Source organism: Aspergillus eucalypticola, assembly GCF_003184535.1.
Source record: "Aspergillus eucalypticola CBS 122712 chromosome Unknown BO83scaffold_22, whole genome shotgun sequence".
Classification (NCBI taxonomy): Eukaryota; Fungi; Ascomycota; class Eurotiomycetes; order Eurotiales; family Aspergillaceae; genus Aspergillus; species Aspergillus eucalypticola.
This window is the reverse complement of record NW_020290296.1, coordinates 229,561-253,343: the sequence shown is the minus strand read 5'-3', so window position 1 is coordinate 253,343 and position 23,783 is coordinate 229,561. Positions and strand designations below refer to the sequence as shown.

The following is a 23,783-nucleotide window of genomic DNA, read 5'->3' as shown; positions in this document are numbered from 1 at the left end:
GACGGACCCACTAAAGCTCCGATCCAGACTGGCCCTCAGCGGAGCTTACACAGTTAATGTTGCAACAAATCGCAATCAGGGCGCATTACTCGAGCGTTTCTGGACGATTCGAAGCCCAACATACTTTACGCTAATGGCGTGCTCGAGGGGGTTTACCTCATTCTGTTACCCAGCAGGTACCAATTCTCCACTGTAAGTCTAGTCAATATATCCTGATGTTGGGTCGCTCTGTACACAGCAAATCCAGACAGGCAAAGCGCTGGGTAAGTACTAGATAGCTGCAGAAACTTACTAAGACAGTCTCTCGGCGTACTACCTGGTGCCATACGATGTTTTGCTTCGGAGTTTAAAACTATATCCAACCTCCCACTCTTTGTGAGCCACGATGGCCGAAATCCATTGGGTGTATATGCGCGTGAGACAGGACCAGTGAAAGCTTTAACAGATTTCCATCCTCTTTGAAGTAGAGGAAATCGATCATAGTGGAATGATTGAAGCTTGCAAATCAGCTGCTAGGTTGACATGGCGTCCACTCCGAGGCATCAACCATGAGTTTTAGAGGCATGACAACAATCCATGGATGGTCGGTCCTAGGAGTGAGTTATTGAGCCATATAGATCTTGCTGACCAGTCATCGCCCCAACCTTTCTCTTCTGTTAGCTCAAGACAGTTTTCAGCTTTCGACAGGTCCTTGAGCCCGATCTGTCTTGTGGTCATCTGCAGGTCTTTTGCCATTTTCGCTTTGGCAATCTTGTCAACCTCACAATACCTCCACATTTGGCACGATCTTTTGCACGCGGGTACTTTGTAGGAGGGAATACGAGCGATCAATCGCGGTTTAGACACTGTAGGTGAATGTAAGAATGAAGCATACATTGCATATAACGCATCACATCATCACGAAGCCCTCCCACAAGTCAGGTAGAAAGAAACAGCACTGAAAACATCAGCAATGCGGTATGTTTCGTTAGTATTCAATTGACAGATTTGATTGATATCCGACTAATTGCCATCTGAAACAGGCCTCTCATCACCTCTGGGTAGACTTCGGTGGATCTAGTTGGGGATTCAGCATCCACAGCGACATATATGTGATAGTTCGAAACTTTGACGTGCTACTATCCCATCTTGGTCTTAATGATCTGGAAGACCAGCTCAATCATTGCTGTTTGGTGACAGTAGATAGTGATAAGGAGAATATTCTATTAAGGGGTCCGTTGAAGTGTTTAGGCAATATAATCAGCTTGGAATAGAGGCTGAAGCTGATACCCAGCCCATGAGTAAATCTCCAAATTTTGTACAAGTCTATCGATTGGAAAGTCCCAATCCCTAGCCTTTTCAGCGACGAGACCAGAACTATTAAGCTAGGACCAGCATGTTTGAAGTAGGAAAGCGTAGAGTTCATGAGGCATTGCCCTACGGGATCGAACAATCCATCATTCGGCGACCTAGTTAATTTCGAATAATGACTGATTGGTTCAACTTCGGCAACTCTTATGGCCTTTAAAAGCTTGTAGATACGCATATTCTAGACAGTAAGAGATGTAGCAGTAATGGTACTAGTTGGGTGGGTCCTCGACACTGAAGTGTTTGCTTTCTGGTCAAACAACGCTCTTGGTGATACTCGCTAGCCGTGGTGTTAACTGCCCACCTATAAAACCGCGGCGCAACCCACAATAATTTTTTTCTCAACTTGCCCAAGTTTGCAACCACATCAACAAGATGCACTAGTCGACAACCCAACTTACTCAAGTTGGTTTACTGTCATGCTCAATACAGTCAATGATGATTGATTGTATTTGAGCATGCCTTGTCAATGAAGATGTGAGTTCACGAATTTTACTGCCTCAGTTATACATCCCTACCATATCAGGATGAATTCCTTAACAGGAGTATCCACGGCCGAAAATGCATGAAGGACCTTCCAAAAGTCTCTAGAATTACTCTGATACCAAAGAAACCATCATTGCCTGCGGCTTCGTGTTTGCATTGAACTCTTGCTGACATTTCGCTACTATAGATGGTCCAATGATGACGAACATCTTCTGACGACATGATGTATGATTCAATATTTAAAAGGTATGCGAGCACAGCGTTCTTCTATATGTTCTTCCTCCCCTTGTATGATGACCCTATGACACGCTTTAAGGCATTCCTCAAACTTAATCACTATGTGGAATTCGTGTTTTAACTCAAGTTTCAGCCTTGTCTGACAACTCCAAAATAACTTCATTGCTTCACTCAGCCTGTTTGTGACCATTGCTAACTAGCTGGTGATAGGTAAATACCAACCATTCCATCTCTATGCCATTGTTGGCCGTCGATGAAGATACTTTGAACGAACGGGCGGACAGAACGTGTGCATTGACCCGCATCCATCAAAAGCAAAGCGTACAAACTTTGCGGGTGTTGGGGAAGTGTACACATTGTTGAGAACTCGTCACCTGAGCTTTCATCGATCGTTCTGCGATTACCAGAAAATTTCGATCCAAGTCATACTAACAAGTCATGACAGGTACTGTCACTCTTAAACACCCTCTCCATATGCCCATATACCCAAAGTCAACATTACATGATGAATCTTGTTATTCACACTGTTTGATCCTGCACGCCATGTGTTTGGAAATGAACATGTTACAAAAAAATCTGATTTAATGAGGTTGGTAGTGATCATACCCTGATACCAATGTGCTTGTGCTAACCTGTTTCATAGCCTGACTTCGTTGACATCTCAATGCTTGTGTCACTCATGCTATGTCTTGCATGTGATGCTAACTTTGTCGAAAAGTAATAGGGAACATCTTGTAGATATTCAATGAAGCTTCCAAAGTGTGAGTATCCCCTGTCGTGTTTTCTTCATTTTTGCATGATGAATTCTTAAATCGCTGTGTTCTTACCGAACCACCTTGACGAAACAACAAAGATTCACCTTGGAGACCTGAACTTCTCACCCATACACATTTATGCATCAGTGTCTGTTTATACAGCTGCTAACATTGCATTGTGCAGGTCACTCGCCTATGGATAGCTACTTCAATGATAATGATAATGATAATGAGTTCAAGTCTCCAAACAATGCTCCCACTTTTCTGTAAAACATAGTTCACATCTTGTCAAACTTCGTATCATCGTCACCTAAAGTGTCTCATTTATTCGAAGAACAATTTGTGCTTCTTGTGCCAGTCTTCCAAGCTATGCTCTGGGTAACCATCAAATACCTGCTTCTTCCCCTCTGGCCATCGCACCCAAGCCGGCTTAGAGCTCTCCATGATGCAGACCATCTCATCAGGGACCGGCAGTTCCGTGTCAATGGCCGAAGCAAAAGGATGAATGAGCTCTGGCCAATGGTGATCCCACAGCCAAAGCATGGTGCTGCAATTGGAACAAAAATTCCGCTCCGACGCACAGATCTTCTCATCCGGTGTGCCTCTCGCCATGACGGCGGAATATTTCCTAAACCGGTCAGCTCTGAGCTGCCATCTCCAACAGTCATAGAAGAATATTTCGAGGCCGGCAAAAGACCGCGGGCTCGGAAAGAAGACTGGCATGACATACTTGATCAAGTCCTTTCCCTTCTTGATCTTCAGGCTATCGGCAATACCGCCCAGGTTGACGCTGCCACTGTATCCGCCGACCTTGCGGCAAATGCTACAGGCGCATAGTTGATAGGGAACTGGGGTTGAGGATTCGAGCGTGAACTCAACGCTGCCACACTGGCAGCTGCCTTCAAGTTTCCTGTGTTCTTTGTTAGTATCTATTCGACAAATACTGCTCGTATCATGTCTGTGTCGTGTACACGAGAATTCATCAGTATGGCAGGGACCTACATCGGCATATTGATCAAGTGGTCAAGTACGTATTCGGGAGAATAGTATAGTATTGTCAAGTGCGAAGCGTGACTTTTACTACTGACAGTAAAGGAATCTTGTTCGACAGGACAAAGGATCGCGACTACTAATTTATATACCAGGACCGTGTCCGGAACGGCCTCGGATGCAACAACGTCATTGGTATATGAGAGACCTGTCATGCAAACTCGGATTGTCTGGATCCATGAGGGGCTGGGTCAATGACTCCGCACTTGCAAACTTGGATTCGCCGCGACGCTCGGATAGCACTGGATACCATGCAGCTATCGTCGCTTACTCTTTATCCATTGGTCTGTCATCTTTCACCTCTGCATGTTGTTGTTGCATCGTTTTGCGGTTGGGTACCCCGCATTTTGCTATTCCAGTACAACTAGAGAAACTTCCTTCATGGTATAGAATGAGGACATAGTTGGTACATAATAGAATATACTGGCACAGTACTGTAGAGAGTTTAGCGTCACGAGCTCATTATCTCTGCCGTGTCTCGATGCATGACACTTCATACATCAGCAGATGTTTGCTCTGTTTGTCTACATGTTTGTCACGATTGTCTTGTTTGTACTTATCGGACCACTCGCCGTGCCGTTTTTCAGCAACTATCGAGCCCGGCAATTGTCAGATACAGAGGACGACATATTGGGCCAGTCAATTATTGATTCGTTATCAATTGATTTATCAGCTTCGGAATATACGTACTACTCTGTCATCATGGGTTTCGGAGCTCCCGGTGGCGGTGCCGCCCCCATGAAGCCTACGCCGTGAGTTATACCCTTCCCGGCTTTGGAATATGCCTATAGACAGTGAACAGTCCCGGAAGAAACAGACTGAGCTAATAATCCCCCTATGATCTAGTCCCGAGCGTGGCAGCTTCCCTCTTGATCACGATGGTAGTCCTCCCTTCGTTTCCGTCTAATTTGCAAACCAGCCTTTTTTCCCGCCTCGCCGGCAGTATTGAGCCTTGCGCGAACCCTTTCTCTATGTACCCATTCGACACAGACATATAACTGACACATTACCCTTCTACTGCTGAACCAGGCGAATGCAAGCACCTCATCACCGACTACCTCAAGTGCCTGAAATCGAGACGAGGTGTGAACGATGACGAGTGCCGGAAACTGGCCAAGTCGTATCTGTCTTGTCGGATGGACCAGTATGTTCTTGCTCTGCATATACGCTATTGAAGGAGTCATAGCTAATTACTTGCGATTCGTCTCTAGCAATCTTATGGCACCGGACGATTTCAAGAACCTCGGGCTGGTGTTCGAGAAGGATAAGGCTACATCGAGTGGGGGTGCGGAGGGTGCGGAGAAGAAGGTATAGTTTTCTCCAGCCGGAATTCTATACTAGATAGCTTGGGGAGCTGTATGATATTGGGGGATGGCATGGCCTCTGTATAAATAGGGTACTTTTGTGTTCGATGATTAATGATGGATGGATAGATAGATACTTCTCCATTTCCGGCGTTGGGATTGCGGTTCTGTATATAGCTTGTGTATCATACCTCACTTTGATGTGCATTCAATTGAAGTATACCTAGATAATGTTGTGAAAAAAATATAGGTACAATTCTTGACAAATTGCCTGCTCCATAACGTCGAAGCAAAAACAACGTAACCATGCAATGTCATGCGGGGAAACCGACCCGCCAGAACACCAACCCCAAAACGATCAAATCACTCTCCGCCCGTCCCTTGAAGTTCACCCAATGCTCCCAGCAATCCAACTCCCAACACCCACCCACGACCGATGTCGTCCATTGCACGGCCACCAGACCCCTGCCTGGTAGCAATCATTCTAATAGTGCGCTCACGAGCCGGTCCGCGCTTCGTCTTCCATTACCCACCCAACCCGCTCAGCGAGAACGGACTTCGAGGGGCGCCCAAAGCGCGACGACCGTCACGGAAGAATTCCAAGAGCAACGACTCCAGCTCCAGCGAAGACAGCAGCTCCACCTCTAGCGAAGATGAGGACGAGACACCAATAACTGCAACTGCAGCAGCTCCCACAACCACCGGGACTGCGACGCAGCCAGCCAATCCCACCCAGAACGCCTCGCACATCGCAGGCAGTCATCCCGTGGCAGGAAGACGGTCGAGTAACTTCGGCGTCGTTGATGATGGAACCATATCCGGCTCGCCGGGCGGAGAGTCCCAGCGTGCAGGCTCAGTGGGGTCCGGGCGGGGGCTGATGATGCGGAAACGAGGGACAAATTCCGATGCGGAGGAGGATGCGGGCGCTGCGTCGGATAGACAGGAGGATGAGGCCGGGCCGTTTCGGCCCCCCTGGGAGTCGTTATTGGGGCTCCCTGCGGATGTGTGGGAGAAGTTGTTGAGTCCGTCGCGGTCGTGGCATAAGCGGCGGTTTGAGGTTGGGATTAATGATTTGGCGTTTGTGGGATGGCCGGTTTTTGTGCGTGAGGATGGGACGTGGAGGAAGCAGAGGAGGAAGAAGAGGAAGCCTCGTGCGACTTGGGAGGGAGCGGAACTAGGACATAATGAGGCACCTGGGGATGGGGATGGGGGTGATGAGGCTGAGGCTGAGGATGATAGCCCTGATCGGGGTACGGAGCTTATTGCTGCTTCGACGGAGACGTTGAGTCCGAAGCAGATGGCTAGTACGGATTATCAGCGGACCTCGATGATTAGTGTTAGGTCGTTCAGGACGTTGAGTGAGGCGCTGGATCCGGATGATAAGGATTGCATGACTATGTTTAATGTCGTGTTTGTTTTGGATCCGCCGTTGTTGGAATATTCCATGCGGTTGAGGGAGATTTACGATAATATTATTAAGAAGTTCTCGAAGGCGTTGAAGTGGGAGCAGGCTAGGACGGATTATGTTTGGAAGGAGGCGCAGCATATCTCACATATCAAGGAGAAGGCTAAAGAGAAGCGTATGTGGTCCTGTCGATTTGGAATGAATTTGGTTGCTGACCGAGTGACGAGCAGGAATGTCCGTGAATAGCCTCTATTCGGAGCTAATCAGCCAGTCCTCACTTGCGAGGGCTATCTGCACTGTGTTCACCAGCATATCCGCATCAAAGATTGCGTCGGTGTCCCTGAGTCCAGACGTGTCCATCTCGCTCCAGATACCACCTCTGACTTCGACGCCATGGCTTCCTGGGCCCACTGACAAGGCATATCCGGGTCTCTGGCTTACAACGGCGGACAGTGTCACTCCGGTCGATGATCCCACTGCGGACGAGAACACCGCCCCCCATCAAGTGCTTGCTAAACATTTCGCGCTCTTATTGCTGGACAATGAGGCATCAATTCTCAAAGACGTTGAAGCATCCGGGGGTGCTCTGGCCCCTGCGCTTGCCCATTATATCCGATGCTCGAAGCCGACGAAGTCATTTGCGCACATATCTGTGTCCTCTGGCATACCGCTTTCCACAATTCAGATGCTGGCTAGCCATCTTGTGTATTGGAGAAGAGCGCGAGCAATCCCTCCGCTCCATCAAAGGGACACTTATGTCGTATCACCAAACTGCGATCTGAGCAAGCTTGAGGTAGCCACGGCAGCTTATCAGGCAGCGTTCCCGACCCTCCCAAGTCTCCCCAAGATGCTATCAGCTATGAGCGGGACGCCCAGACCGTACGGAAGCTTCATTCCAAGCAAAGACCACAAAGACACGTACTTCGCCATCTTAGCGTGGCTACTACGAGGTGGCTGGGTCACTCAATTGCGGGCCTTTGCAAGAGTCAAAATAAGCCCTGAAATCAAGATGGCTGTGGAGACAGCTCTTCGACAGGAAGAAGTTGACAAATATCTGAGCAAAAGGGGATCAGCGTCAGATACCGAGATAAAGGAGGACCTTGATGATGCCAGTTCCTCTTCATCATCATCACTGGACAGCAACGGAAGCGGTGATGAAACGCCCATGCCAGGTCGGTATAAACGGAACAACGAGCTCGACCTCTCCCATTCTCTCCTGGACCAGAACACGTCCTTGAAGACATCATCGCTCATCCTGTACCCGCACCGTGCATCACCACTGGAGTCCCGATGGTTAGGCGAGCTCATGGCACGATTCCCCGAACTTCAAGGCGAAGTCCCCGAAGGGGACCTTGAATACGCAGGACTTCGAACATCGCTCAAGAAGTTCTGGCCCACCTTTATCAAATACTTCAACGGGTATGACGCGCTCGAGAAGATTCCCGTCCGAGAGAACCTGAAGCGCAAGCTAGTATGGCAAATCCTCACGCGCCTGGGATTAGTGACAGGACAGCAGTCCTCCATCCAATTGGATCCGAGAGAACAAGTCCTGGTTAGTGTCCGACATTGGTAGAAGACGATTAATGATTTATGGCCGACAAATATGATCAAACTATAATATAAGCATAATATGCAAAGACACTCATTCACATGTAAGACAATTCAATATAATAAACAATAACTTATAGAAAAGCCACCCAATCCAGCATAATCACACGTGACACCCCGGCACACGGACGGACGGACGGAACGGAAGCACTAAGACATTTAGCGCAACTAACAAACCAACTACGTAGTGTGTTCCTCGTCAACGCAACCAAAACCATGCAAGACTCTCCGCCGCCGTCGGAGACAGGAAATATCTCGGCCTATGGTTGGCGATGAATTGTTTCGGCTCGGATCCATTCATTCTACTTTAGACCCTCCGAGGAATTCCGAAAAAAGAAAAATTAATAGCCCTTCCACGGGACCAAAAACAGATTCCACTAGACTAGTTACCTTATTGTTGTCTCGCGCGCGCGTCTCAGCCCTAATCTTCGTGAACCGCCGCCCGGGGCTGGGGCACTTGTTAAGCGATAGTTTGTTAGTAGTAGTTGGTTACTTTACCATCATTGAGATTGGTTGGTTTGCAAAAATTGTCCGGTTGCGCCGGGCGTATCCGAGGTTAAGTTAGGTTGGTTGTTAAGGCTTCCGCTTACTTAGAGGAATGTGACTGACTATTGTAGTTAGTACTAGTAGTTATGACATAGGGTTGTGTTGCGTAGTGTAAAGTGATTAATCGGTTTTGTGATTTGGTAGTAGATTCGATGATTCCGAGGGCGCTGGATGGATGTTTGTTCAGCTACTTAGTATTTGTTCCTCATTGAAGGAGGACGGTGTGGCTGCTGCTGCTGCTGCGGGATCATGCATGGGATAATGGAGTAGGACATTATTGTAATTCCGTATCGGTGGGATGGCTGAATGGATGGATGAATGGCTTAGATTTGACTGGCTGGCTGGGTGACTGGCTGGCTCATTGGGGAAGGGAAAGAAGGAGATCAATCCATCAATAAACTCCGTACCTTGTTGGGCAGGTTGGTATGGAATGCCCCTGCATTTTACTCCGTTCCCGGCCTATAAATGGGGGTTATTATAGATGGATTGTCCCCAGAGTAGTATACTACTGGGAAGGTATATCGGGAGAGAAAAAAATTCAGTATATGATTGTCACAGGTTGTTAATAGGATTGACTGGCTTCGATGGTCCTTCTTACTAACTTACTCACTGCTAAGGTAGGAAAAAAACAAAAGTTGGTGTTGTCGATTCATTCCTTCACCGGCTGCATGATCCTAACTAACTTCGCATTGTATTGAAGTTTAAGTACACTTGACTCGATTAGGTTAGAGTAGTGTTTGATGTCGATACGGTATGGAAGGGAAGGAAACTCGGGGATTTGCGGTTGTCTATCTACTTAGTCAAAACGGACTAGAATAAGTTAGTATGTCGATTCATACCCTTTTGAGTGTACTATACTATCCGAATGAATTGTCAAGCTTGATTGTATATGAGAATTTAGAAGGCAGTGTGTGGATAATCATTATATACGAGATTGAGATTCCATTCTAATGTTAAATCCTAACATTCATAGCTCCATGACACATATGTGTCTATTGATAGTACGTAGTAGTCCTCTGGTATTTAATTCTTGGCATAGCGAGCACGTTCTTGGTTTGACACGGGTTGACATGGGATATAACCTTACTTAGATGCCCGAGTTTCCTCAAGAATGTCATTGATTTACATGCCTGTTTTGCAATGGATTTATTTAGTAGTATGATTTAGCTGACATGTTCCAGTGCTCTCTTTGCTTACTCTTGTGATCTAGACTGGTGGGTCTGGGCACTGACAAGTAGATCAGGTTGGAATTTGGAAGTGTGGCTCGCTGGAGCTTGGTGTTAGTGAGTGAACTATATGGTTTGGATGGTCGCACTTGGCTAGGATTATTAGGTTTAGCATGCCTTAGAGAAGTAGTCGCATGACTATAGCAGTGAAGTGAATTGCATACTATCAAACACGGCCATTATTGAAGATTGACTGTTACTTTGGTGCCTATGTGGGGAATGACATACCCCACACTCAAGAAGGATCATGGCAATATCCTGTTATTCCACTTTGCGGGAGTTATCGTCTAATATGAAGACAGAATCTTATTTGATATATTGAATATATGAGCGAGGTCATCATTGATGGTATAATCCTACTACAGGAGCTGCTGGCGGCGTAAAAATGGACGTTTTGCTTGTGAGCTGGAAGTGCGAATGAACTGGCCACCTTACACATTCAGCAATGAAAGAAATCAGAATATAAATTGAAGCGAAATAAAGACAACAATCGCATCGTAATTGAGTGTTTAAATGCAAAAGAATTCATGCAGAATCAGGCACGTTGAGATTGATCACCTGACTAGCTCTAGCACTCTAGCACCGATAAGTCGCCTTATCGAAATCCCCAAATTCGACACCCTTATCTATCAAGATGCATTGGGAAGGCAGCAGAATGCTCACTTGTTATGCATTTTGATTATAGATATTGTGCTCTGTAGGACCAAGACATCCCACGTCCTATGTAGCCCCGAGGTGGCCTAAACGCATCGTGGGCATGGTCCAAATTGAAACCTTGCCTAAACCACTAAGTGCTGTTCTGTTTCTTGGGTGTTATTATTCGCTCCTCCTCTATATTTCTCTCAACGCGGTTGGATCAACTCGACAAAATTGAGTGGTCCGTAGACTCTGACAGAACCAGTGAAAATAAAAAAGGAAAAAGAAAAAGGCCTACCAGATGATGGCATCAGCCCCATCCATGCATGGATCACAGAACCCCTCCGAGCCCCGCCATGAGTGTGTTCGCGGTTCAAAGTCGTGCGCACCTGCAGTCCATTGCATTTTCGGTAAATGAGACCTTAAGCCAAAGTGGTTAGCATCGGAGACTGAGGGGAGTCTGCGAGGTACTAGAATCATGGTCGTGTCACTTTACCCACAACCACGGAGGATATCTGGTGCATTCACAAGACCTGGTTAGGTTAATTAGACTTCCAGGTGTCAAGCATCACGAGTTAACTACGTTCTCCTTCAGGGTTGGGATGACATTTGGTATTAGAGAAACTGGGTATTATGAGAGCCGAATTGAAACCGGAGACCATTACGGTTAGTGCCGCTGGGACATCCGAATTTGGACAGTCGCCAGTCAAAGGGTTTTTTTTGGGCTTGGGCATAGAGGGGAAGTGAGGGGTTGCTGGAAAGGACTGACTGACTTGCTGGGAGTCAAAGAGTGGGATGACTGGCTGGGGGAGGTAAGCTGCCACCCACGCATTCTCCCGACCTTCACTCACATAAGACTTGACTTTTAAGACAGACTGGTTTGGAGGCAGAAATGCGTTTGTTATACTACTTACCAATTACCACCACACTGGCTGTTGGTAATAATACGGCCCGCATAATAGTTATGGGCGGACTCATATCTAGGGATACCGATAGCAGTACAAATACTCGATTTGAAAATACTAGATGTGAATATTTCCACCTCTTCTTTACTTGCAATGGCCGCAATTCCGATCTAAGGAATTTAATGAGAACACCCATCAAAATCCAGCAGAATCCATTAGCAATCCAAACTCATCTGCTGGTACTTACATACAACTTCCAGATCTTTACCCGGAATATTTACCTCCAGCGCAAGTGAAAGGCCGGTTCATACCCACAGAAACCCTGGAGTCCACGAACCACATCGTGAGACGACGATGTGGGTATATGGCAGGAATAACAATTTTCACCACTTTTTTTCTGTGATTTTTTGGACTTAATTCCTACGCCCTTACCTCTTTTCTGCCATTGGTTGAGCAGAGCCCGTCTTGCTGTTCGGAACTGTAGGAATCATGGTTACAAACTAGGTACCATTGATACCCGTATTATTTGGCAAGACAATAGTGTTATTACATGCGGAAAACTCGATTACTTTACTGTACCTTGAAAGTAGAAACCTCCTGTGCAATTTTTTTTTTATTAACCCTCTGTTGGCGGATTCCACAATTCTGACTAGTACTTACTTTTCTTGCCTGCCTTCTTCGGCTTTTCCACGTCCCTCCGGCCTGTAAGTGATTTATTCCATTATTATTTTTCGTTCTCTTACACACACAGTCTCTACCCTTCCTCTCTCTCTCTCTCTCTTCTCTCTTCCTTCTTGTTTCTCCCCTTTAACCCCCTCTTCTCTATTCCCCCCTCCCCTCCCCTCTTCACCGTTCCAACATTTTGGGATTCTGTCCCTCGCTGTGGTTCCCTCCGTCGGTTACCCGTGACCCGTGTTGCTATAGTGAGGTGGTGCTCCATTTCTGCAGTGCGCCTTTTTTTCCGTCCTCCGAGATCCTCCTTCACACACAGACAGAGGTATCCTTGTATTCAGCGGGACCACCGTCTACCTTACTTTTCTTTTTCCTGCCCATTTCCCTCCTCATTGACAAGTTAATTTGATCGTTGATCACTTTCTTCTTGCTCAGTCTATTTTTTGTTTTCTCCGCACGGGTCCTGCCTCGAACTTTTTTCCGTCGCAGCTCCTTACATTTTTTTTTCCCTCTTGCCCTTCCGTACCTGGCAAATCTTCAAACCCACCAAGTTCTGTAGCGGTTGTTGCCACGTGCAAGTCGCGCCTCGTTTACGCTTTAACGCTTTCGAAGGTGCAAGGTTAACGAGTTCTCTCGCAAACACCAGCGTATATCGATTCTTTACGTGATCGTCGATACGACACCAAGCCAAGAGGCAGCGCAGTTGGATTCTCCGACGGCCCGAATATCATAACCGCACACCGCGAGTGCTTATTGTAACCAGTCTTACAACAAGCACATCGAACGAATCGGTTAGAAACCTCCTTTGGACACCTTCCTACCGAAGCGATCTCGTCTCACGATTTCTACATCGACTCCTGTTGGCCCTTCCTCGTTCGCCGTTTAGCGGATCTGGACACAAATTGTGCCGTGCGAGAGCATATTGGATGCGATTTGTGTGCTAGGTTTCAACATTAGTCAAGGGATCTTCCGACTACATCGGTTTTTACGATACACTTCGTATTATCGACCGCGTCTTTGACCGATTGGACAAACGCCAGTTCAGCCGTCCGCTACCGAATAGGTTCAATAATCAGTTACTGGAAGTTGCGTTTGGTGGGGTTGCTCAAGGGCAGCGATTTTTTTTATTGCCATCCTTGTTGGACTTATTCCAACCAAACCTCGGGTGACAGCTCATTGCGGAGGTATCTGTTCTCTGGCAGAACTGACTTCTTCGCTCTCTTTTCTTCACTAGAACGGGCTTCATAGACCGCGTTTATTTCTCACGTATTGAAAATGGCCGCTTCATTTTCTTACGCTCAAGCAGCAAAGGGCATTGCCCCCGCGCAGTCCCCAGCAAAGACATCACCGGAAGAACAGACCCAAGCGGGTTCGAAGCCGGAGGAGCAGAGTGTGGACACTAGCTCGCAGACGAATGCAGATGCCGTGCCTTCCAAGGCCGAAACGGTCCAGGAAACCGAGGTGACCCACACTATCGAGAAGGAAGTCGAATCTACAGCTACCAAGGCCAACGCTTCTGAAGCATCAAGTGATGGCAACTCTTCCACGTCATCTGTTCCCAAGGATGAGGACGGAACAGATACCCCCAACGGTACTTCGGAATCTACCTGGGACAACAAGTCCCAAGCCTCGGGTACCGAGAAGACGAATACTGGAGCAGACAGCACGAAGGACAAGAACGCTGAGAAGGAGAAGGCTGTGCCTGCTAAGGAGCTGAAGGCTGCCCCGCTCCCTTCCGTGAACATCTGGCAGCAGCGGAAAGAGGCGCAGGAGGCCAAAGCCAAGGCCGTTGCCGCACTGAAGCCTGCCTCCAAGGGCACCTCGAAGACTGCGTCCGCCGCTTCCTCGGTGTCTGGTGATCATCAAGCCGAGTCGAAACCGGCCTCCAAGAAGAAGGGATCTGACGTTCCTTCGGAGGGCGCCAAGGACCGGAAGAAGGCTGACGGAAGTAAGGGACGTGATGATGGTGCCAGCATCCCTCCTGTTGGAGACGAGAGCCTCTGGCCTACACCCCAGGTTGCTCAGGGTGAGGAGAAGAAGAAGGCTCAGGAGAAGTCCGACAAGACCGAGAAGAGCCCTGTCATCCGCCCTCACGGCAAGGAGAAGTGGATGCCCGTTCCTTACGTTCCCACCGCTGTGTTCAACACCCCTCTCCCCTCTGCTCGTAGAGGCGGAAGGGCTGCTCGTGGTGGACGCGAAAACTCCCGCAATGGAACGCATGGCGCTGGAGCTGGAGCTGAAAAGGCTTCCGGCCAGGCTGCACAGGGCTCTACGGCAAAGCAGGCTACCTCTGCTGACAGAGGAAGAAACGAGCAGAACTCCGGTCGCGCCAACTCGCTTCCCGCCCAGTCAAGGCGCTCCAACAGCGCCGATGCTGGACTGCCAGACGCGCGTAAACACCAGGCAGCGGACCGCAACCGCGGGCCCAAGGGAGAGAACGCAAATGGAGCACCGGCCGGAAGAAACGCTAACGGGGCAGACACTTTCCCCCGCCACCATTCCAAGCAGTTCGCTAAGGGCCATGATGCAGGCCACAAGGGTGGTGAGTCTCGTAACCCTCAGCTTTCCGTGGATGCCCAGGCCGGTCCTCGCCAGGACCGTCGCTTCGAGAATGGCCCCAAGTCGGCAGATTTTGCTAGCTTCCACGCCGACCGCGAGCGCAAAGAGAAGGACTTCCCTCGTGAGTCGCGTCCCGAGAGAGGACGTGGCGGACATCGGGGAGGCCGTGGAGGCCATGCTGGCTTCAATGGTGCTCAGAACGCCCACTTCCCCAACAACCACATGTCGCACCACAACTTCATGCACCCCAAGTTCGGCTTCAACGATCGCCAGAGGTCGCAACAACATGGCCCTGTAAATGGTTCCGGAGGCCACAGAATGAACATCAGGTCGCCTTCCCTGCCGAACTCCACTGCCATGTACGGCGTCTACCCCTACCCTGGTGATATCAACACAATGTACGGCTACCAGCCCATGCATGCTGGGCCGATGACCGCATACCCCTATGCCGGCCAGTACTACGACCCTTACTCCCAGATTGGCATGATCTCGATGCAGGTCGAGTACTACTTCTCCGTGGATAACTTGTGCAAGGATCTCTTCCTCCGCAAACACATGGACTCCCAGGGTTACGTTGGGCTGGCTTTCATTGCCAACTTCAAGCGCGTCAAGAGCTTGACCGATGACTTCGAGCTTTTGCGCCATGTTGCTCGCCAGCTGAGGAGCGTCGAGTATGTTCAAGCTGAAGATGGGCTGGACCGTCTGCGGCCAAGAGACAAGTGGGAGCAATGGGTTCTCCCTATGGACCAGCGTGATCCTTCTGCTCAGAATGATGGCCCTTCTCCTAGCAGTTCTGTGAAGCCTGAAGATGTCTACGTTGATGGGGCTGTCAATGGACAAGTCCCCAACGGTACCGCTGAATTCAACGGTGCCAAGACGTCGCTATCGTCTACTGCTCCGGAGTTCTCTCCTGCCGGCACCCAGAATGGCCAGACTGAAATCACAAATGTACGAACTCCTTCCCGGTGATGGTCGACTCTATCCCCTTGCTACTTTTGATGGACTACGGCCGTGCTGTTTGTGCCTACTTTCGCACAATGCATCCGGCAGTTGGCATCCTTCAATACTGTTTCAAATCTGTACGAGGCATCTGTTAACGTCTTTGAACAGCAGGCTGAATAAATTGGTGCATTCATGAATTCTTCTTCGTTCCCGGGACCTCAACAATTGTCCTTTCAGGTGTGCAAGACTGGGTTGATATCTTCGCTTAACCTCACTGACTCCACGGCAGTCTAATCATGAAATGTGCGAGGCCTGAACCAATATGCTGCTCATATGTCAGATTGCGAAAGCTCAAGATTATCCGGGTCGAGAAGAACATCTCACTAATCTGTCTCTTTCCTTACTTTCGACGACTTCTACACGCTTCGATTACGAGCACTCGATAAGCGATTTTCGAAACGGCAACCCAAGACGGTGACCGTGGAATGGATGTTCTGTACCAAATCTGGTCACGTTTCTTGGTCCAAAATTTCAATGCACAAATGTACAATGAATTTAAAGAGTCTAGCGTTTGATGATTTCTTTGCACGAAACGTCAGCGACGGCTTCTTCAGTCTTCACCTTTTGCGGCAACTTTCGACGAGCGACAGGGGTTTGGGAAAGCTTATAACTGAGCGAGAAGCGATCCTCTTGATACCCAAGCTACGCTTAGGCTGTCTCAGACCCTTTTCGCTATGGTGAAGTCCCTGTCCGAACCCAAGGGCACCAAAAGACCGTACCTGGGATGATAGCCTGAGAGCCGAGCTGGAAAAGTAATTATGTCGTTTGTTTTCGTTCTATTACTCTTCTGATTCCGCTCACCCTGTCTCCTCTACCATCTATGTTACTATTGTCGCTTTTTTTTTTTTTTTTTTTCTGCTCATGACTTGCATTTATCTTCTTCTTTCTTCGCCGACATGTGTCCATTGAAGTGGAACATTCATGCACATGGGAAGTCTCGGCATATCTTCTTTTCTTTCATTCGCATTTTCCTATTTCAGTCATGGGAGGTTTCGAAAATTTCTGGAGTCCGGGCATGTTTTACTGGGCAGTGTTTATCTGCTCTTGATGCTTGCTTTGAGGTACGCCGGGCTGAAATTCTTTCCACGACCATAGAATGTTCATCCGGGTTATTTGCTTTTTAATACCGTGGTATTGTTTACCCTTCTTGTGTCGATGTTTAGTACGAATGAAACCTGAAAACCCAAAAAGGATAAACAGCTCCTTTCTCTTCTTCATTTTCAACCTTTTTCACTCAAACTCAACCGAACGGTCCTTCCCCAGACGGTGGGGGAGATGCTCGGCAAGCTGCACGAACGATTTGCTCGCACTGCTATGAGGACTTGATATAGGCGTCTCTGCTGACTTGACCTGGTTACCCTGGGCTTGATGGTGACGCATTGATGGTGATGCTCTGCTTACATTCCATCTTTCTTTGCTTTTTCATACCGGTGGTTTTTATCTGATGAGAGTTTTGCACATCACATCATGGGTAATCTATTAGTTGGGTCGGGGATGTAACGAGTGGCCCGAGGTAAAGAAAAACAGGATCAAATGCATTATAGCTCAGGAGTCTTATTTTAATCTGTGAACCCACGGGACGCAGTTCTAATATATATAGTTATACTACAATCTATCTTGAACCCGCATGAGACACTTGAATGCGATCATTTCCCATATAAATTATGCAGTAGATAGTTATCTCTGGAGTATGGAGTGGAGCTGCAGGGTCCGCATCCTGGAGTCGCTGATTCAGCATTAATGCCTGAGGCTAAAACCGGAGCGGCCAGCCAGCTTCACCCGAGCGGCTTGAGCTTCACTCCGGGCTTCTCCAGTGTCTCCGATCAGGCCAGTTTAATCCTTCTCTCCCCCCTCCCAGATCTCTGTCTACCACAATGGATGTGGCTTCTCGACAGACAATGAGGCTGATTCGGCCCTCAAATAACCGATCCCTTCTCTCCAGCCCTCGCATTGCCGGCGCTGCTCTCCCGACTACATACCCTCTGAACCGCATTCGACGGAGAAATGCTTCTAGCACCCCTCGGAGACTTGCCCCAGAGACCTCGTTCCTGCCCCTAGGATCTGGGTCCTCGTCTAGTGCACCACCTACCTACTTCTCTAATCGCACCTCCCTTCCGGTGAACACCGTTGTTCGCTTCGTCCCCCAACAGACAGCATGGATCGTCGAGCGAATGGGCAAGTTCCATCGGATTCTAGAACCCGGTCTCGCGATTTTGATCCCATTCCTGGACCGGATTGCCTATGTTAAGAGTTTGAAGGAGTCGGCTATCGAGATACCCAGTCAGAATGCCATCACGGCCGACAATGTAACCTTGGAATTGGATGGTGTGTTGTACACGAGGGTTTTTGACGCGTATAAAGCCAGGTGAGTGCGATGCGGCACAATTATTGCGCAGATATCCCTGGCAGAGGGGACCTCTTCTTTCAAGTGTTGGATAAAAGCTGACCATGCGACTCTTCGGGCTTCAGTTACGGAGTGGAGGATGCCGAGTATGCCATTTCTCAGCTTGCGCAGACGACCATGCGTTCGGAAATCGGACAGCTTACCCTGGATCACGTCCTGAAGGAGCGCGCCACATTAAATACCAACATCACACAGGCCATCAACGAGGCTGCCCGCGATTGGGGTGTTGTGTGTCTGCGGTATGAGATTAGGGATATTCACGCCCCGGAGGGTGTTGTTGCGGCCATGCACCGCCAGGTTACGGCAGAGCGGTCGAAGCGCGCCGAGATTCTCGAGTCCGAAGGTCAGCGACAGAGCGCAATCAACATTGCGGAAGGTCGGAAGCAGTCCGTCATTCTTGCTTCGGAGGCTATGCGGACCGAACAGATCAACCGTGCTGCGGGTGAGGCCGAGGCCATCCTGCTGAAGGCCCAGGCGACCGCCAGAGGCATTGACGCCGTCGCTCAGGCGATTGAGGCTGGTAAGGATAATGCTCACGGCGCTGTCAGCCTCAGTGTCGCCGAGAAGTACGTTGATGCCTTCTCCAACCTTGCCAAGGAGGGTACTGCCGTGGTTGTTCCCGGTAACGTTGGCGACATGGGTGGCATGATTGCCAATGCCATGGCTGTGTACGGCAAGATCAATGAGAGCCAGGCCAAGACCATCGCGGCGAAGTCCCTGGGAGTCCAGGAGCCGGTCCAGAAGGAGACCTCTTCCACCAGCACCAAGTCGGAGCACACACCAGAGTACGACAACGTCGATGCGGAGAAGGAACACAAGACTCCTGACGCCGTTCAGGATGTTCTAGAAGGGTTCGACCAGGTTAGCCAACAGAGACACTAATGAACAAAGCGGCCTCCATGTTCTTTTAGCTTTTCTTAGCCTTGTTGTTTGACTATGATTGACCATTCTCCCTTTGCGGTTGCCTCTTTATAATCACCGATTACGAAACCTTCTGGATGAATTGACCATTATCCTACCCATTTTGTATCTCTATTGCCCTATGTGCTCCGTCAGGTACTGATGCATGATGCTTCGGGGAGTTCTACTCGAATGAGAGCTACGGCTACCGGGTGTTGAGCGCATGCATCACTTCTAGCAGTTGGCGAAACGGGTGTCAGTCTTTGTCTGGATCATGTACAGTAGACAAAAGTGGATTCAAGGGAATTTCCCCATTCTCGATCGTAGACAGCGTAGAGATGATCGACGGTATTCTCCGTCAACTTCTTCATCTACTTTTAACAACCCTTAACTTTAGAGCCCTGGGATCGGCGGCAGAAGCTCGGGCCACCGCCTCCCGCGCCGCCCATCCTGGGGATCGCGACTTTCATTCATTGAAACCAAGGCGCGCCCTCTCATCGCCCGTTTTCCTTGCGCTGAATCCCTCCCGATCCCTTTTCTCGTCTACCTTCCCCACGAGCTCCTCTCCTGCGTGTCACCAATTTACTCGCGATCGGACGGGCCCCGTTACCCGATGAGCTAGGAAGGACGAAGCTTCTTTGCGATGGTACAAATAAGTTAATCCTCGAATCAGCACCTGCAACTACGCTACACTACACTATTATCAGGCACACACACCCACACACCACACCTACTTTGCCAACGAACCCACCGATCTCGGACATACATACACAGAGAGACCGAAAGGGATAGAAAGAGGAGGAATCATCTATAACACAGGGCATCGACGGTGTCTCCGCCATGCATATCATTAAGCCCGTTTGGCTGACACATGGGGGTAATGTTTTCCTTCCTCTCTCTTTCCTCCCTTTTGGGTCCCTGCCAGGACGATAACCGGATGCGTTGTCGAGAATGCTGTATCCTATCTGTTGTTATTCTGGCATTGACGCAATTCTTCTTCTTGTTTCTTAACTTTCACAATCAAAGTATTCAATCATCGGCTAACGTTCTTCCCTTTTTATCTTGTTATACAGGCGAACGGAAGGATTTCGAGGTCTATAGTTGTGATGTATCCCCCGATGGGAGTCGCTTGGTGACAGCTGCTGGAGGTCAGTTCCGGATCATACTACATATCCCCTTAACCTACGATTGTTTGCGGGTTCGAAAGCTATGGAATCATTCATTGACGAAGTTGTATGTACGATACAGATGGATACGTTCGGATATGGTCGACAGAGGCGATCTGCAACACCGACGACCCGGAACAAGCCAGTAAGCCGAAACAGCTGGCATCGATGAGCAATCACTCTGGAACGATACATACGGTGCGGTTCTCGCCAAATGGGAAATACCTTGCCTCGGGGGCGGATGATAAGATTGTGTGCATTTATACATTGGATGCGAATCCGCCGTCCCATGCGTCAACGTTCGGTAGGTGATGCGAGTGGCTTGTTGGTTGTGGATACGGTTTGGGGTGGTGTTGACTGATGTTTTTGCGTGTTTAGGGTCAAACGAGGCACCTCCTGTGGAGAACTGGCGCACGATTCGGAGATTGATCGGCCATGATAACGATGTTCAGGATTTGGGATGGTCGTACGATTCTTCGATATTGGTTTCGGTTGGATTGGATTCGAAGGTTGTCGTGTGGTCGGGGACTACGTTTGAGAAGCTCAAGACCCTTTCTATTCACCAGAGTCACGTCAAGGGCATTACTTTTGATCCGGCAAATAAGTACTTTGCTACGGCCAGCGATGATCGCACTGTTCGAATCTTCCGCTTTACGTCTCCTGCACCGAATTCCAGCGCTCATGATCAAATGAACAACTTCGTCCTTGAGCAGACTATCTCCGCGCCGTTTTCGAATTCCCCTTTGACGGCCTACTTCCGCCGGTGTTCTTGGTCGCCAGATGGTATGCACATCGCAGCGGCTAATGCGGTGAACGGCCCCGTTAGCTCGGTTGCGATCATCAACCGGGGCTCGTGGGATGGCGACATCAATCTTATTGGGCACGAAGCACCGGTCGAAGTTTGCGCTTTCTCTCCGCGGTTGTACTCGCCCCAACCGATCACCAAACCGGCAGTGGATAGCCAAGGCCAGGTGGTGCACAACTCCGTCACGGTTATTGCATGCGCGGGCGGTGATAAGTCACTCAGCATTTGGATCACCAGTAACCCGAGGCCTATCGTGGTGGCCCAAGAACTGGCTGCCAAGTCCATTTCCGACCTGGCATGGAGTCCGGATGGCAAATGCCTTTATGCAACTGCCCTTGACGGCACAATTCTTGCAGTGCGGTTCGAAGATGGTGATCTAGGCTATGCGATGGAGATGGAGGAGAATGAAAGATCGCTTACCAAGTTTGGCACGAACCGAAAGGGCGCCGGCATCACCGAGACCACGGACGGATTGCTTCTTGAGGAGAAGAGTAAAGCTGGAGAAATCAAGGGAGTCGAAGGTCGCATGGGTGCTTTGATGGGTGACGATCATGCGGCTGCAGACAGCACGGCCAATGGAAAGCCTGGCTCAGGGGCATCGAATGGTGTCACGCCAGCTCGAGCAGCGTCCCCTACGCCGGATACACAAAAGTCTCAGCCGAATGGGACCGCAGGCACGCCCGCAGCACAGGAGCCGGAGAAGCCCGATCCATACCAGGCAAAGCTGGAAAGGCTGAAGCAGCGTCCGACGTATACGAAGGATGGAAAGAAGCGAATCGCCCCCCTTCTGGTATCGGGTGCTGGAGCGGCTGAATCCTCACTTCCACAAGCCCGACTTATGGCGTCGGTCAGTAGCCAAGTCAAGGCCGACACACCGCAATCGATTGTGGACCTCTCCAAGCCTTTCGATGGGCTACCCAAGGGTGGTCTGGCAGCCCTGCTTTTCGGAAACAAGCGCAAACTCGCTCAGTTAGAAGGGGATGACGATGGGCACGTTGAGAAGCGCGTGGCGCTGGCCAGCCAAAACGGAGCCACCCCGATTCTGGCAAGCACGCCCGACGGTCTACTTCCTGCTCAACCGCAGCCCGCTCCCACCGGTCAGCAACAAACGCCAGAGTTCATTCGACCAGCTGTTATGAATCCTTGCATGGCAATCAGTCAGCTTCGGTTGGCGGTACCGAAGGTCCGCAGTCAGATAGTACGAGCCATCGATCCGACCGGGAAACCGACAGAGCCCAATGCGCCGGGGGAAACCAACAAGTCGCGGGTTGACGTGGTTTTCGAAGCACGCAATCCATCTCCGGCCAGCTTGACGGGGCGTGCGATTGATCGAGAACCGGTGCGGCTCACGCTTTTCCGCGGCGAGCAGCCCTTGTGGCAAGACTTCCTCCCGCGCACTGTTCTTCTGGTAACAGGTAATTTGAGCATGTGGGCTGCAGCTTGCGAAGACGGATCGGTGTACATCTGGACGCCAGCTGGGCGTCGGCTGGTCAGCGCCTTGGTACTCGAGGCACAGCCAGTGATTCTAGAGTGCAATGGTCCCTGGATTCTCTGTATCTCAGCTGTGGGCATGTGCTATGTCTGGAATGTGAAACACCTTTCCTCTCCACATCCGCCTATTTCACTGCAACCAGTGCTTGACGCTGCCGTTCACACATTGGGCGCACACCCTAGCGCTGCGCCCGCCATCACAAACGCCCGAATTAACTCCGAAGGTCGTGTGGTGGTTGCCTTGTCGAATGGCGAGGGATACTCCTATTCACCGTCCATGTACACCTGGCAGCGGGTCTCGGAATCTTGGTGGGCAGTTGGCAGTCAGTACTGGAACACCACGGAAGCGCCTGTGGGCAATCTCCAGTCGACAGACTCGCAGGACAAAGACGCCAAGGCAGCTGTGTCGGCAGGAATTGTTCCCTTCCTGGAGCGCAACACCACGAATGAGACGCTGCTGCGTGGACGTGCCTATTTCCTTCAGCGACTGATCAAGGTACTGCTGTCGCGGGAGGGATATGAGAGCTTCGAGTCCAGCGTTTCTATCGCTCACCTTGAGAATCGCCTTGCTGCCGCGTTGTCTCTAGGCGCCAAGGAAGAGTTCCGACTGTATCTGTCGATGTACGCTAAGCGGATCGGGGCAGAGGGGCTGAAGATGAAGGTCGAAGAGCTGCTGAAGGGATTGATCGGCGGGCTCTTCGAAGAGGAGGATGCAGACGCGGTCCGCCGGTTACAGGACAACGAGCAGGACGACCGGAATTGGCGCGAAAGCTCTGAGACCCTCTGTGGCTGGCCACGGGAGGTGTTGTTGAAGGAGGTGATCCTTGCTCTTGGTATGTTGCTTTGCTCCAGTTTGTAATCTTCCTATAACTAACATGATCTAGGCAAACATCGTGACCTCCAACGTGTGACGGTGCCTTATGCGAAGCTGCTGGGAGTTGTGGACAACGAGTCTGAGGCTGGAGATGCCATGGAAACCTAAGTTGGGGGTGGGGGTATCATGTTCGATTGATTGCTAAGGCGTTCAGCTGGCGTTGACTGGGTTTTGATTATTTCATACTAGTCTGGAATGACTGGGTTTATGGGTTGGGATATGGAGGGCATTCATGTCATACTTGCGCTGCTGCTTTACACACTGTGTATTGTTTCTGTATTATATCATATTATGTTGGTGATGCCCGTGTGGTTGATGGTGTCTCCTGTTTTTCCTCATCGATAGCATTGATGCTTGTTTACTGGAGATGGGTGCGATGCGAATACCATTTATTTCAGCACTCTT

General features: G+C 49.7%; 5 protein-coding genes across 5 annotated transcripts; 4 read left to right on the top strand and 1 right to left on the bottom strand.

Moving 5' to 3' along the window:
* Positions 1-2,983: 2,983 nt before the first annotated feature.
* Positions 2,984-4,248, bottom strand: BO83DRAFT_380561 (GFA family protein). The gene is made up of 3 exons (XM_025531773.1): positions 3,828-4,248; positions 3,556-3,735; positions 2,984-3,453 (listed from the first exon to the last, which is right to left on the bottom strand). Exons 1-3 carry the CDS (start codon positions 3,833-3,835, stop codon positions 3,150-3,152), a joined length of 492 nt encoding a protein of 163 aa, XP_025385454.1. The 5' UTR covers positions 3,836-4,248; the 3' UTR covers positions 2,984-3,149.
* BO83DRAFT_419217 (uncharacterized protein) lies at positions 4,070-8,219 on the top strand (the record flags this gene model as incomplete). Its single annotated transcript, XM_025534872.1, has 8 exons — positions 4,070-4,159; positions 4,383-4,627; positions 4,722-4,756; positions 4,905-5,019; positions 5,087-5,183; positions 5,430-5,479; positions 5,567-6,759; positions 6,815-8,219. The coding sequence occupies 8 exons, from the start codon at positions 4,070-4,072 to the stop codon at positions 8,155-8,157; spliced, it is 3,168 nt and encodes a 1,055-aa protein (XP_025385453.1). The 3' UTR covers positions 8,158-8,219.
* A 4,798-nt stretch (positions 8,220-13,017) lies between these two features.
* BO83DRAFT_98261 (La domain family) lies at positions 13,018-15,936 on the top strand. The gene has a single exon (XM_025537767.1). It carries the CDS (start codon positions 13,453-13,455, stop codon positions 15,703-15,705), a length of 2,253 nt encoding a protein of 750 aa, XP_025385452.1. The 5' UTR covers positions 13,018-13,452; the 3' UTR covers positions 15,706-15,936.
* Positions 15,937-17,559: 1,623 nt separating this feature from the next.
* On the top strand, positions 17,560-19,344 carry BO83DRAFT_380554 (SPFH domain-containing protein). Its single transcript, XM_025531772.1, has 2 exons — positions 17,560-18,103; positions 18,208-19,344. Exons 1-2 carry the CDS (start codon positions 17,613-17,615, stop codon positions 19,022-19,024), a joined length of 1,308 nt encoding a protein of 435 aa, XP_025385451.1. The 5' UTR covers positions 17,560-17,612; the 3' UTR covers positions 19,025-19,344.
* A 189-nt stretch (positions 19,345-19,533) lies between these two features.
* hir1 (putative histone transcription regulator Hir1) lies at positions 19,534-23,740 on the top strand. The gene is made up of 5 exons (XM_025529695.1): positions 19,534-19,919; positions 20,116-20,190; positions 20,291-20,512; positions 20,587-23,337; positions 23,389-23,740. Exons 1-5 carry the CDS (start codon positions 19,883-19,885, stop codon positions 23,484-23,486), a joined length of 3,183 nt encoding a protein of 1,060 aa, XP_025385450.1. The 5' UTR covers positions 19,534-19,882; the 3' UTR covers positions 23,487-23,740.
* The last annotated feature ends 43 nt before the right edge of the window (positions 23,741-23,783 follow it).